Source organism: Pogona vitticeps, chromosome 1, assembly GCF_051106095.1.
Source record: "Pogona vitticeps strain Pit_001003342236 chromosome 1, PviZW2.1, whole genome shotgun sequence".
Lineage (NCBI taxonomy): Eukaryota > Metazoa > Chordata > Lepidosauria > Squamata > Agamidae > Pogona > Pogona vitticeps.
The window spans coordinates 55,639,859-55,656,252 of record NC_135783.1 but is presented as its reverse complement, the minus strand read 5'-3'; the positions used below and the strand labels follow the sequence as shown (position 1 = coordinate 55,656,252).

Sequence of the window (16,394 nt, the reverse complement as noted above, 5' to 3'; positions counted from 1 at the left end):
GGCCATTACAGGCTTTCTTTATCAGAAGGCTCCAAGAAGTTCCCTCAGGGCAAAGGGGAGCCTACCCAGCCTTGGAAGCTAAAGCGATAGGAATCTTTTCATTATCTTAAAATATTCCCAGGCCTGATCCAGGTTATGCTGGCATAAATTTATGCCCGCCAAATTTTACCCCCACTTGGTGTGAAAGGTTGCTAGAAAAAAAATGAGGTACTTTAAATACAATACTTAAAAAACCAAAAGGTCAACTAATAAGCAATACAACATTCATAATCAATGTATTAGTAATATACTATCAGAGTAGTAATATGTTCTGATTGTTTATTATTAACAGTTTCTAAACAATACAACAGCATTACTTGCACTGCTATAGCAATTGTATTTTGTTTCAGAATTCTACTTTACTGAAGCACCATTCTCTTTACTTAATGCTCTTTAATATATTTCTGTCACAATCCCTTTGGAGGTCATGTGTTGTGCCCTAAAAGCTGAATGAAGCTGGCTGATCCTTTTCTGAGAGGATTTAAGTTGTTAATGCTTACTCTGTTTTTAAAGTCATATTGTTTCCAGGATGTATTCACAGAAAATTTGGTGTACTATCCTTCACAAAAGAAAAGCCCAACAGGAAAAAAAATGCTAGGAATGGGGAAAAACCTTCTTGATTATAACTGGAGTGGACTATGTACTGTGAGATCCCGATCATGATAACTGGAACAAAGACTTCTGGGACCTCTGATCTCATCATGCATGTGTGTTACAGTACTTTCATAGAACTCTAACCACGCATCTCAAATATTATCGTAGTAAACTGCTCTGAATTAAAGCATGGCAGTATAGAAAATGAAGGATAATAATAGACATAGGCAGACTAAAATACTTGATGTGGGAGGTGTTCTGAGGACATGGTTGAAAGCTAAGTATTTTAATGCTTCACCTTCATTTGTAACAAAAATTAAGAACCATCTCATCAATCCAAAAGCAGAATAAAGAAACCACTTCAAACAAATTGAAATAAAACTATAAAATTAATGAATGAATCTATTTATTTATTTATTTATTTATTTATTTATTTAATTAATTAATTCTATTTATATCCCGCCTATCTGGTCAATTACGACCACTCTAGGTGGCTTACATCATAAAATACATGAGAACATATATAGATAAAAGAGAATTATTATACAATAAAACAGCTTCAACAAGATGGAATAGTTTTTAAATGTGTGCATCCAATCCTCTCCTTCAGTTTACAGAAGGATTTTTGATCCAGTGGCATTGTTCTGTTGGAAGAAGAAATGAGGTGGTAATTTCCACCCTCTTCCCCACACCCTGCACTGCTACCCTCAAGCACTGCAAAGGAGCTCTAGAACAGTGATTCCCAACGGTTATCAAGTCTCAACCCCCTTTTATAATAGCCAAGTAACCTGTGATTCCCCCACCACATTTGCATAAAAAGGCATTTTTAATGGAGGAGAGGCTTCTTTTCCCCGCAAAGCGCCTGTTTCTCATACATGCACTCACATGCTAACTTTGATATCTGGCTCCAAAAGTTCGAGTACATTATTTAACAAGGGCTGCAACACATATGAGGTGACCTGTGAACCTCCAGAAAAACTTTTGTGACCATTTTGGGGCTCATGACCTCCAGGATGGAAAACATTGTTGTAGAACATGGTAGAAGGTAGCATGGTAGATGCTGGTGGAAGTCTACTCCAGACATCTTTCATTATTGACAGCTTCTATTGGTTGAAATCTTATTTTGTAAACAAAAGGACTCATTCCATTTCCAAACACATTCTGGTATTAAAACTTTATTGATCTATCAGTGACTATTAGTCATAATAGGAGGAGGAGGAAGCTCCCATGTTCATAGAGACAATTTATATCTTACACTGGGCACATGTAATCATAAGATCTTGAGGCAAAGAGTAGCCCTTTGTGAATTTTAATTCCCATAAATACACTGAAGAAATGGGAATGATATGGATTTTTCCGATATTGCTCTGGGACTTTTTGACAATGCTTCATGTTGCTTTGCTCTCCAGTGCAGAGTCCCAAACTTTCCAAAGGAAGGTGACAATAAAAAAAAAAAGAAAAGAAAAAGGCAAACAATGTGAAATGGGCAAATGGCATCCTCTTTAATGAGAAGAACAGCAACAGCAATAACACTTAAAGACGGTTTTGACTTATATTGACTTTGATGCAGGGATCAGAGTTCTGTAGTTTTCTAAAACATTCATTGTAATTAAGCCATTGTGTCAGCTGTCAGCCTGCAATCTGTTCACAACAGAACTGAGGCACTGTAGCAATAGCTCCCTTGCAAAGCACAGGGTTTTCAAGGCCTTGGGTCCAATTTGCATCATTTCTAGTGAAAGGGTGTTGGCCTGCCATACGGTGATTGTTCTGTGGTTGAATCCCTAGAGAGATATTGCCAATTATAGTAGAGTCTCTGCTAGACTAGATGAACCAATGGTCTAATTCAGTAAAATACATTTTATAGCTAATACCTCTGAAAAAAAGAGGTGCATACAGTTCACAAATGACAAGCAGATGCAGAATATGTAATTGCATTCAAAGTCCTTACCTTGATAACTTCGCATTATCATATATTTTAAGACTTCATTTGTTCAAAGCATTGTTTATCACCTTTTTGTTCACATGACCTCCCATAGTTATTGACAATGTGTCAGAATGATTAAAAATAAATTAAAAACACTCCAAAACCCAGTGCAAAACATTCTGTAAAAGCCATTTACAGAAATCAGTTCTGGAGACTAACGTCTCTTTCAACTGTTATAATTCTGCCTGCCCATTAGAAGTTCAACATAAGAGTTTCCTAGGTGCAGTTCTGAGCATATTTGTTAAAAATATCCATGTAAGAATCTCTTTTCTGTCTCCAATCCAGAATAATGTATTTGACTTGCACAGCTGTCCCCAGTGCACATGTGGAGCTTGATGTAGCTACATGGGAGGGTCACTGGTCAGTTTGCCAGGGCAAGTTCTTTTCTTTGCCAGACCTAGAATAGCATTGTTGCTATTAATTTTAAAAAAAGGTGCTCAAGGGGTTCATTGTGAGTCACCTCCAAATGTTCCAAGTAAATGTGCTGGAATTCCTTGGCTGTTCTTTGTGCCTGAGTGCCTGTGATCATGCATGCATGCATGCATTTCCAGATAGACAGTGGTGGCACTTAGTCTCCCAGCAGTGCTTGCAGCAAATTGTGTCAAAGTCACTCATGTCTGAAACGGTTGCTTACATAACCACAGGAACCCCTAGCCACATTCTGGGGAAAGGAACTAAGGTGAAGGGTGGAACTCTTTACTCATGTTGATTCAATTAAAATAAAGGGGAGGACAATATATTGCGATTCCTTAAACACCAACAGATTGGTTTTAGTGTGATCTTTTAAAAATCCAAATCCACTTCCTCAAGTACTCACAACATTTATAGTTGCCACCTGAGTGTATCAAGATGTTAATTGCTTAAAATCTGACATAGAAACAAATTTGTTGTGTTCTTCTCCATCCCTCCCTTCCGTTAATTTTGCCAACATGCCGAAACAGACTAACATAGCTACCTATTTGGAAATGCTTACTCATCATGTTCAACAGACAATTTGGAATTTCTGTAAACAGCAGCCAGTTTCTCCTCTGAAAGATAGAAAAGTGGTATGTCAAAAATATCATGTGATCAGGACGTTACCTGTCACTCAGCTATCAATAGTAAGATGATTTATAATTCATTAAATGAATAGTAATGATTTTTTCCCCAGGGAGAGAAGACTCCCTGGAAAAGACCCTGATGTTGGGAAAGTATAAGGGCAAGAGGAGAAGGGGATGACAGAGGACAAGATGGCTGTACAGTGTCACTGAAGCTGCCAACATGAATTTGACCAAACTCCGGGAGGCAGGGGAAGACAGGAGGGCCTGGCGTGCTCTGGTCCATGGGGTCACGAAGAGTCAGACATGACTTAATGACTAAACAACAACAAAATGATTTTTTAAAAATACTTTTTTCTACAATAATGCTTTCAACAATATTATGAGCATAACTCTGGAATACAACAGTCTTTATTATGGTATGTGTTTGTGTAGCTCTACCAGGCATGATATGGATAAATGTACAGTACTGCACTAACCTGTACTAATTAGGCTGTGATGAGATTTTTACAATCCTTTACAAATTTCTGCCTTATATATCCTGCATGTCGTTGTTATGTGCCATCAAGTTGCCTCTGACTTATAGTGACCCTATGAATGAGGGATGCTGCAAAATATCCTACCATCAACTGCCCTACTCAGCTTTTATAAACTCAAGCTTCTTTTAAGGAGTCAGTCTTGTATTTGATCTTCTAGCATTACTTTCCTTTTCAGAGAATCACCAACATTTTTGCCTCCAGTGATAGTTCAATGTGGTCTAGGACCCACTTGTTCATCTTTCTGGTACTCCACAGTATCTGCAAAGCTCTCCTCCAGCACCATATTTCAATTGAATCATTTTTTCCCTGTCAGCTTACTTAACTGTCCAGCTTTCACACCTATACATGGTGATCAGAAATGCAAGGGTGTGGACAATCTTTGTCTAGGTGTCCAATGACACTTGATAAGCTTTTCTAATTCCTTCATTGCTAACCTACCTAGCCAGTCTTCTGATTTCATGGCTGTAGTCTCCATTTGGATTGATGATTGAACCAAGGTATACAAAATCTCTCACTGTTTCAGTTTCTTCATTGTCAGTGCTAAAGTTGTTTAGTTCTTCTGTAGTCACGATTTTTGTCTTCTTAATGTTCAACTACAGTCCTTCTTTGGCACTTTCTTTCACTCTCATCAAAATCATTTCAAGTCATTGCTGATTTCTGCTAGTAAAATTGTCATATGTATATCTTAAATTATTGATATTCCTTCCACCAATTTTCACTCATTCTTTATCTGAAACTAGTCTGTCTTTCCATATGTTATGTTCTACGTACAGACTGAACAGATAATGGGATCCAATGCACACCTTTGCCTATAGGAAACAACTCTCTCTCTCTCCATATTCTGTCCTAATTGTAGCTTCTTGTCCACATTACAAATTATGCATCAGGACTCTAATTTTTGAAAATGTCTTTTTAGTAGTTTTACAATAAGATATAATTGGGGGAAAAATGAAACAGAGTAAATCAAATGGAGGATATTGAGTACAGAGGTGTTAGATTTCCTCGATTTTACATAAATAAGTCATATCAAGATTTCACAATGACGTCTATGTTCACTCTGTTCCAGTACATCCTTCCATAGGTTCCCATGAGACTGTGGAGGATTTTAGAAGGATTTAGCAAAAGCTCTAAGGCTGCTTTCTTATGCATACTGACTAAGAAAATAACCTTATAATCCTATGGCCATTTATCTGTAAGTAAGTCCCATTGAATTCACTGGGATTTACAACTGAACAGACAAGCCTGGTGACTGCATTGTAAATCTCATTAAAATAAGTGGATTTTTTGCAAGTGATGTTAATAATGCCTTTCATGTCTAATGTCATTTGTGAATATTAATACAACAATTCTAACAAATGAGAGAGATTTTAGAAGGTAATGCACATCATCTCCTGTTTACATCTGAAATACTGCCTTAAAATGCAAACTCAAATTAAACAATGATTATGAAAACAGCAAGTTTTTCATGCATAGTACAGTATATTGAATAGTAAGTACGAAAGGAATGAGTTGAGTGCATATAAGATTCTGTGGCCTTTGAGATGCTGCTGGATTCCACTTCAGATCGTACTTCAAATGAAATAGTTCATTAACATCTTCCCTGTCCCTGTATTAGATCTTGTTTGTTTGTTTTTGTAAAGGCATTTAAATGTAAAGGCACATTAGAGGAAGAATCAATCTTCATTAGAGTGTACCCATGTCAACATTAACACTAGATTTCTCCTTATGAAACTGAGAAATGCCATACAGATATTTTTGGTTTTGCTTCTGGTTTTTCTGTGGGAGCATGAGGAAGTGATTAAAAAAGCAATCAGTTTTAGAAATCACTGACTTTAATCAAGGTTTAATCTGTATTCTCCTGACAAATTGTAAGAGATTCTAGGTCAGCTGCTTCCTAGGGGTAGTGTTCTTGAATCTCATAGGATTTTTTTTTAGGTCAGGTATGATGTAATACAAGCTCTAAGTGGTTCATTGCCGAGTTCATTCTTAGCTTCTATGTGAAAAGTTAGTATTAAGTTATAGAACTGCATTGGGACAAGAGAAAATTGTTTTCCTTTAACTGATACGATGTAATTGAGATGTTCAAAAAATACCAATTGCTAGAGATTAAAATCAAGAAACAATAGGAATTAAATGTGTGGAGTTTTTGAAAATATTATTTTGTAGAATAAAGCAATAAGATGATGCAGTCAGAACCTGATGTCGATTAGCTGCCCTTCCATCACAGATAATGAAAATAAAGAAGTTTAAAGTGTGGGTTTCTTTCTTTTTTTATTTCAGAATTTTCTTTTATTAATATACTTGAATTATAATACATAGAGAAAAAGGATCTACAATTAAAGTTGTAATGCTTAATACAGAAAGTGATAGAAATTCCCCATTTGCAGCTTGAATGGCCAGAGAGGTGAAGTCAAAGGCATGGAATGATTACTTACCAGATTATCATAACTGGAATAAACAGGCCACAATTTTATCAATCACAGCTACTACTGTTTTCAGTACAGCATGAATGATATATCCAGACATTAGCAAAGGCACCTGTTGACCAATGGACAACAACTCCAGTCCATGTCCTGAAGGGGAAATGTGGGATGAGGGGAAGATGGAGAGCCACAGAGACACAAGTTACAATTCCCTGAAGCTAGGCATGTACCAGTAGCCTTCATTTGCATGGCACACAAACCTTTTAGTAAGATCTCCACCCAGAGAGGTGTGTTGGCAGGCTCCTCCCTTTTCCATTGGATCTGTCTCCTTCTCCCAGTTGCCTCAAGATGTGGGTCAAAGCCCCAACCCCCTCCTTTTAAAATTATTGAATCTATAATACCCCAAGAGTCCATGCCATGCATCACATAGTCACATGTCTTGCTAACAGTCTGACAGGTTATGCCAGCCAGCCAGGAAGGACAGATACATTGAATGACAATTCTGGATGTGCAATAACCAGCCTACCAAAGCCCAACACCACCTCCCTCATTTTATTGGTTCTATTTCTTCTTATCATGTCAACGAGATTGAGGGTTCACTGCCACTTCCACCTCTCCAGTAAGACTGGACAGCATATACTGTAAATGGCTGTGATCTGAATCTGGTAGTTTAAATGATGCTGACACCGTTCTGTGTTCAAAATCATTTACTATCAATTGGGTAACTAGAATGTCTGGGGGGGGGGTGTTGCCCCTGCCCAATGAAAGAAGAAGCCATCAGTTATTCCCAGTCCATCCCCTGCTATCCTAGCTAGATGTTTGATAAGGTCTCCCTTTCCTCATGATGATGCATAAACTGCACCCCAATGCACAATGCTGTTCCCACAGATCCTTAATATGTTGACTGAATATGGATCTCAGGATTAATCTCAGTCTTGCACTTCTTTTTGAACTGCATTTCAAACATCATATTTTCTCAAGATCTTAGTTATGTCAGTGTCACCATTCTCAGAATATCTCATAGCCTACCAAACAAGATAGGGCACATCTTGCTGCTCCATATGAAGCTATTTGAATTTAAGTTAACATTCAATTACAAATCTTTATAATGTGCCAAATTTTCAAATAATTCTGAGGAACTGTAAATGGTAGTGTACATGCTATAATTTGTTCAGGATAATATGGAATGATCTACAAGGATGGTTTACCCTTCGCACAAAAAAAAAAAGATACAGATACAATCTGTAACCAATGTACCACATGACCAGCATCTATCCTAGTTTTTCTTTGAATGTATATTGGGATGAGATGCCACTGATGATGAATTTTAAAATAGCTACACTTCAGGTTTGTTGCAATCACTCTCTTCCTCTTCTAATTACCCATCCACTGTCAAATGTCACAGAAAAACTCATTCCTTTGAAAAGCCCCCTTGTTACCTTGACAGTCTCTCCAAATTGCACATACTTTCCCAAGGAGAGAGTTTACTTGACAGATCTGTGTAGCAGTTCAGTAATTTAGCTATAATTGTTCGTTCCTAAAGTAGGCCATATTTTCTCAAAATACTATTAATTGCATGATTAATCTGAAGAAGTTGGAACTGTTTCATACCTTGTGGATCAAACCTATATTTAATGTGCCGGAATTAGTCTCCTGTGCCTACATTCAAACAATACTCAATTATTGAAAGAAAAATTATTTCTCTTTCTGTGATATTACTGAACAGCTCACGTCTCTTAATTTCTGCGCTGTAGGAAATTATGATAATTGTGGTAGCATTAGTGTAGAAATGAAATATTTGTATTTCTTCTGAATTTAAAAACAATGAAATCAATTGGGAGAGATAAACTTGGAGTGTAATGGACTCATATCCTATATTTTGTGTTATTAGACATTATAGGGGCAGCCAGTGTTACTCTTTGGGATGACAACCACTCATCCTCTGTAATGTCTAGTATTGACCTTGTGTTCCTGCAAGTGTCTGATTATTGTGACTCTCTCAGGAAGCATGGAGCAAGAGAACAAAAAGAAGTAGTTTATGGCAAATATGTTAATACTAGGACTCCAAACAAAGGTATTAGGCAGCCATCTGGCTCTCAGGACAAGTCCCGGATTCTAATCAGATTAACTATTATGGCAAAAAGCCATCAGAACATGACTAATTTAATAAATTGTATATTAAAAGGCATCTTCTTTGCTTTTAATTTTTTTTCCTAGACATACTTTTAAACAAAAGGGTTTTTAAAGTCATGTGCCCCTCGGCTGCCACCAGTTGATTTCATCAACAATAATTATTATTAATTATAGATAGAATTATAGGCATCTATAATTTTTAAAAGAACCAAATATAAAATTGTTTATTGATACAGGGGTTGACAGAACAAGCAATGTTGTTAACTCTTAAACAAACATTATTCTTTTTCCACCTTCAACCACGATTCTCCTGCCCAAATTCCAAAACTACACGAAACCCTTCAACTCTCCCTCAAACTCCCTATATCTAAAACCCTCATTGTCATTGTTTAGTCGTTTAGTCGTGTCCAACTCTTTGTGACCCCATGGACCAGAGCACGCCAGGCCCTCCTATCTTCCACTGCCTCCCGGAGTTGTGTCAAATTCATGTTAGTTGCTTCGCAGACACTGTCCAGCCATCTCATCCTCAGTCGTCCCCTTCTCCTCTTGCCGTCACACTTTCCTAACATCAAGGTCTTTTCCAAGGAGTCTTCTCTTCTCATGAGATGGTCAAAGTATTGGAGCCTCATCTTCAGGATCTGTCCTTCCAGTGAGCACTCAGGGTTGATTTCCTTTAGAATTGATAGGTTTGTTCTCCTTGCAGTCCAGGGGATTCTCAAGAGCCTCCTCCAGCACCACAAATCAAAGGCATTAATTCTTCGACAGTCAGCTTTCTTTATGGTCCAGCTCTCACTTCCATACATCACTACAGGAAAAACCATAGCTTTGACTATTCGGACTTTTGTTGGCACAGTGATGTCTCTGCTTTTTAAGATGCTGTCAAGGTTTGTCATAACTTTCCTCCAAAGAAGCAGGTGTCTTTTAATTTCGTGGCTGCTGTCTCCATCTGCAGTGATCATGGAGCCCAACCAAATAAAATCTGTCACTGCCTCCATATCTTCCCCTTCTATTTCCCAGGAGGTGATGGGACCAGTGGCCATGATCTTAGTTTTTTTGATGTTGAGTTTCAGGCTGTTTTTTGCACTCTCCTCTTTCACCCTCATTACAAGGTTCTTTAATTCCTCCTCACTTTCTGCCATCAGGGTGGTATCATCTGCATATCAGAGGTTGTTGATATTTCTTCCGGCAATCTTAATTCCGGCTTGGGATTCCTCCAGTCCAGCCTTTCGCATGATGTATTCTGCATATACGTTAAATAAGCTGGGGGACAATATACAGCCTTGTCGTACTCCTTTCCCAATTTTGAACCAATCACTTGTTCCATATCCAGTTCTAACTGTTTCTTCCTGTCCCACATATAGGTTTCTCAGGAGATAGATAAGGTGGTCAGGCAATCCCATTTCTTTAAGGACTTGCCATAGTTTGCTGTGGTCCACACAGTCAAAGGCTTTTGCATAGTCAATGAAGCAGAAGTAGATATTTTTCTGGAATTCTCTGGCTTTCTCCATAATCCAGAGCATGTTAGCAATTTGGTCTCGAGTTCCTCTGCCTCTTCGGAATCCAGCTTGTACTTCTGGGAGTTCTCGGCCCACATACTGCTGAAGCCTACTTTGTAGGATTTTGAGCATAACCTTGCTAACGTGTGAAATGAGTGCAATTGTACGGTAGTTGGAGCATTCTTTGGCACTGCCTTTCTTTGGGATTGGGATGTAGACTGATCTTTTCCAATCCTCTGGCCACTGTTGAGTTTTCCAAACTTGCTGGTATATTGAGTGCAGCACCGTTACAGCATCATCTTTTAAGATTTTAAATAGTTCAACTGGAATGCCATCACCTCCACTGGCCTTGTTGTTAGCCAGGCTTTCTAAAGCCCACTTGACTTCACTCTTCAGGATGTCTGGCTCAAGGTCAGCAACTACATTGTCTGGGTTGTCCGGGATATCCAAATCTTTCTGATATAATTCCTCTGTGTACTCTTGCCACCTGTTCTTGATGTCTTCTGCTTCTGTTAGATCCCTTCTATTTTTGTCCTTTATCATGTCCATCTTTGCACAAAATGTTCCTCTAATATCTCCAATTTTCCTGAACAGATCTCTGGTTTTTCCTTTTCTGTTATTTTGGGGTGTGCAGGCTCCGTGTGGGGGCACCCCCGCGCTCACGGGGTGGTGTGTCGCACTTGCCAGCAGGCATGTTGCGCTCATGGAGGGGCGTGTCACACTTGCGAAGGGGCGTGTTGCACTCGTGGAGGGGCATGTCATGCTTGAGGAGGGGCATGTCGGTCTCGCATGAATGCACACGAGCACAACACATCCCTCAACGAGCGCAACATGCCCCTTCACAAGTGCAACAATCCTTTCCACGAGTGCAACACACCCACCATGCGGAGATCTGTCTCCACGGCCTAGTTCCAGGAATTCCACGGACCAGCACCGGGCGGCGGACTAGGGGTTGGGGACCCCTGCTTTAGGACAGGCAGCAAATAAATAAATAAATAAACAAACAAGCAATATTCCAAACAACCTTTCCCAATAGTTTCATGCCGGATTTTTTTATCCAGCTTGACTTGGAGATATTTCATATTTCGTTGTTGTCTGGCATCCAAGTCCTAACTAGGCTTGATGCTGATTAGCTTCCAAAATCAGATGGAATTAGGTATGCTCAAGAGATAATAGTGGTTATAGCAGTGAAATGGACATTAAATTGAGACTGGAAATCAAAAGATAAAAAGCAACAGGGGGTCAGCAAGCTCTGGTTACAAAACTAGTTTGAATTTTTTATTGCATTTTTTAAAAATACAACTGAAAAGTGGAACGGCAATTTACATGCTTTTCTTCTCTGCCAATAGAATAATTAGACATAAAGAACACGTATCTTCACAACTCTTTTTTCTTCTTCTTTTTTTTCACTCTCTCCCTTTCAGATTTTCAGAGTTTGGGATATCCAGACACTTTCAGTACTGCAAGTCTTCCACGACTCCCAAGGGGGCCCCAGAGAAACACCAATCTTTGCTATGATATTTGACAATAATCATGGCACACTGATTGCAGGTATAGTTGGCTAATTAGTCTTTGAGAAATAAATGTTCTCTGAAAATATAACCGAAATGCTGATACATATCTGTAGAAAATAAATGCATGACCTGCCAGTGGAGTTCCTTCTCTAGGCCAAGATGACTCACAGAAAATTGAGGAGGAGAAACACACAACTGGAAAAAGGTATAGTGATCCAATCTTCTAATTCTGGCAATCCTGAGACACAGCAATCTCAAGTATTTTGTCTTCAAGAAATGCTTATTAATACTGTACTGTAATAAGGTTTTTTCCCTAGAACTCAGGTTGAAACTACATGCTCCAGGGGAAAAAACAGCTAAAATTTGTAGTGTCTCCTGTTGCTACACATTACACAAGCCCTACTATGATTTAAAAATGGCTCCCAATCCACACTTTTTAAACCCCGTCGTAGGGCTTGACTAGCTCTATGGCAGGGTAAGGTGATGCCAAGTCAGAGGTTACGACAGACATATTCAGGAAGCCTCTCAACTATAGGCTACCACCTGTTCAGTCATTTATCAATCTGCTATACTCACCATTCATTGCACCATCCATTTCGCCATCCATTGCACAGGGATGGTGTAATGGATGGTGCATGTTGTTACTACCCTGTTTCCCTGATAATAAGACCTAACCTGAAAATACGCCCTAGTATGATTTTTCAGGATGCTCGTAATATAAGCCCTACCCCAAAAATAAGCCCTAGTTAAGTGAAACCTCGCCCTCCACCATTGTGAAGCAACCAGAAGAAGATGACATGACTATATTTGAATAAACGTAGATTGTACATGAAAAAACTAAAGCATCCCCTGAAAATAAGCCCTAATGCATTTTTTGGAGCAAAAAGTAATATAAGACCCTGTCTTATTTTCGGGGAAACAAGGTATTATCAAATAATAACAACATTGAGATTGTTATTATTTGAGGAGACAGTTCCAGAGGCTGTTTTGCATCAGGTTGAGTGGGAGAGTGCCAGACTCTCAGATGCTGCCCCGACCCTGGTGCTGGTACCCTGGCGTCCCTCCCCACATGATCAGGGAGCTAGTTGCTTTCCTGCAAAAAGAAGAAAAAAAATATGAAAACAGGAAATATGTTGCAAGCAGGTTCATGGCTATTTGCAAAAAACCCATAGCAAATACCTTTGCAGCTTATTATTGCAAATGTGTAGTTTGAGCCTAAGGTAAAAACTGAAATGAAAGAATGTAGTAATGAGGCAGGAAGTCACTGCTGTCTTCTGTCAGGCTGTAATTGGATGGAATACCCGCTAAAGCAGGGGTGCACAACCTGTAGCCCTTCAGATATTGCTGGACTATGGCTTCCATGATCCCTTATTATTGGCTTTGCTAGCTAGCATTGATGGGAGTTGCAGCCTAACATTCGGGCCACAAGTTCCTCACCCCTTCAGTTAATGTTTAAAAATGCACTTGGTGATTGCCTCTTAATGTGTAAGACAAATCAGTTTTGCTCCATGAGAATATCTGCTGAGAAATCAAAACAAGTATATTTTTTCTGACAGTTCCCCTGACATATATCCTTCTGGCACATGAGAGGGGAGAATTAATTAACAGTTAATATTTATCCACCATTAATTAACTACAATGGTCTTCACTGTACATCAGAAACAAAATTTATATGATATGCCCTCTCTACTTCTCAGGGAAGGCATATATTGTACACTAATGCAGAGCCACTTACTGTCTGTTTTGGCCAAGGTAAAGGGTTTAACTCTGGTGAGCTTAGCCTAGCTTTCAAAGCTTGTTGTGACACTGGATCCAAAAACATGGCTTGTCCATAGCTTGTTTCCACAGCTGGCTGTTTTGAAATATGACCTGACAAAATGGGTTGCAGAGAAACAAACTAGAAACTGGTAAAATGGCTAACGATTTGTTCAGCTGTCTACTACTTTATGGCTTTAGCAGTAAAACGTAGTTAACCCAAATCACGGTTTATCATGACGTGGATATGTGTTCAGTATGTCTTCTTCAGATTGCATACAATCCTGCAGCTTTTCAGTGTTTCACTGGTATATGTTCTTAAAACACATATTGCCACAACCATATCTGCATACTGTTTTATTTATACCTTATTTATTTGGGCTGTACTTCTATATGCAGCTGTATGGAAATAATTCAGTTGAAGCAGATGAAACCTGTATAAAACATTTTTAATCTGGGTGCCAGATTTTCTAAAAGTTCTCTGTGAAAATGATTGTTCAAAACTCTGTCCCTGTTGTCCCATCTGCACATCAGAATTTTTCTCATTTATTTCCATGTCATGTTCTTTTTCTGTTCAGCACTAAGATCCTTGAACAGTGACCATGAATTGCAATTTGTAAAACAGAAAAAGTCGTTTTTTCTCCCTCCTGGGGAATATGAGCAATTCAGGTTCAACCAGAGAATTAATCACTTCAAGGTACCTAACATCCATTTGCACAAGGAAATTTCTAGTTTTAGTCTGGGTTGGTGCCTGTTAATCACCATAAACAAACACGTCAAAGAAGATGAGCATTTCAGCTTCATTGTTAGCCGGCATCATAGCACTCTGGATGCATTCAGAAAGTTTCCCACATCATTTCTTTGCTCAGTTTAATGCTAACTCAGAGTGCTGAACAGGAACATCAAAGTGGTGGGTTGTTTATTGCCCTCCTGAACATAATTAAGGATTACCATTTGAAAAAAAGATCAGAAAGACTTAGTTGGTATAATGGTTACAGTAGCAAGATTAATATCTGCAAAGAATTGGAAAAGTGACAAACAAATCAGTCTTGAATAGTATAAAGAAATGTGGAGCTTAGCAATTAATGATAAGTTGACATGAAATAAAAATAAGAAGAGGAATGGTAAAGTCTAATGATTTCAAAGATGTATGGAATGTATACTTGGAGTATGTCTTTTTGAAGGGAAAGGCTATATGCCAGGAAAAGAATCAATGCGTTTTTTGAAAGGTATGGGGTGAAAGGGGGTATAAACTGATATTACTGGGTCACCTAGTCCCAAAGGTGAAGGTGGCACAGGTGGGGAATGTTCAATTTGTATTGTGTGTAGTCACTACTGAGTTTTCATTTTTAATTTAATTTTTTAATTTTTAATTTTTCTTTAATTGATTAAAAAAAAACAAAGTAGTAGGTTGTTTCTGGGTAGGTGGGGCTCATCAGCCATGGAAGGCAGCCCATCTAGGAGAAGGAAAACTCCAATTTCAAACCTCCACTGCCTTGTGGCTATATCCACTCATGGAAAAGGCTTCAGGAGTTAACCTCGAGGCAAAATCCAGAGCTGGAGTCCCAAAGGCAGTTCATGTCGTTCTGCCAACTCCTGCGACATTGCTGGAACCAGTTGTATTGGCTCTTGCCTTTCCATTGGACCATTTCAGCAATATGGAGAGGGGGGATCTGCTGCTTGGGTAACAGCCTATCCTCCATATTACCTTACCTGGGCTTCATGCTCTGGAGAGGACACTCCTCGATTCAGAGCATGTCACCATAGTCTCTCGAGACTGAAGGATGCCTATGAGAGTAGGTTGTTTGCATTTGACAAGTCTACATTTTCTTAGTGCATCACTCGTGCCAACTGTGCTTATTCCATGATCTCTTAGTAGTAATTGGAATCAGTGGAGCTGGCATGTGATCTGTGAATCTTCGATGCACTGCCTAATATATCTTACAAATCCTCTATCAAGGAAGTGTCCTTCAAGGTACTGTACTCTCGTTCTGTATCTTGATCAGCCTGCATTCCAGTTTGATCTTTAATACTGCCATGCAAACTGCTTATTTTAGGTAGGCAGAGGTAGAGCAGTAGTCCCCTGCTTCTTCAGCACTGGAACAAATACTGTAGCAATAGTTTAATTTTATACACATAAAATTATGTTTTTAAATAATTCGATCAGTGTTATGTATTGGTATACAAAGTATTATAATCTTTTTGCAATGAAGATTTTACCTATTTTCAGAAATGTTGATGGCATGCATATTGATAAACAATGTAATTGCAACTGTCTATATTGTATGATGCACAGGATCAACTGTTATTGACATTTATCCACTAACACGTATGATACAAGACACAAAACAGGTACCTCAAACACATGAGAGGAGCATCAACGTACTGGTTTACAATAAAGTCTTTCATCAAGTCCTTACTATTTGTTCAGAATCTATTGTAAAGGTGAGCATAAACTCTTTTAGCCTTTAAAATGCCAAGCCATTTATTCATTTTGAATAAATCAGTTAAGAGCAATTAGGCAAATAGTGTTATGCACGTCAGAAGCTATTTCAGAATTTTTAAACATATCATACCAAAAGAAACAGTTTGTTGTGGCACTTTAAAGACTTATATTTTAGCGTGAGCTTTTGTTCAAACCCACTTCCTCAGACATTTGAGTTACACAATATGACTGACACATTTATATATAGCCCCATGTCTAGGTGAGAATACTGATGCTGGACAAAGTGACATGTTAGCCTATGTAAGCAGAGTACTGTACAATGCAACATCTGGTGACTACTAATTGGATTATTTACAGCTTGTTAATGCTATTCCTGTACTAACTGACCATTGTCACCTTATGAGTGGCAGATTTGTTTAAATATACCATTCGTA

At 38.6% G+C, this 16,394-nt stretch overlaps 1 protein-coding gene across 1 annotated transcript in view; it reads left to right on the top strand.

The window, feature by feature from the left end:
* WDR64 (WD repeat domain 64) overlaps nt 1-16,394 on the top strand; it is a 105,700-nt gene that overhangs the window by 52,127 nt on the left and 37,179 nt on the right. The window contains exons 11-12 of the mRNA XM_020787455.3: nt 11,670-11,796; nt 15,811-15,959. Coding sequence (XP_020643114.3) covers nt 11,670-11,796; nt 15,811-15,959 — 276 coding nt within the window. The remainder of the gene's footprint in view (nt 1-11,669; nt 11,797-15,810; nt 15,960-16,394) is intronic.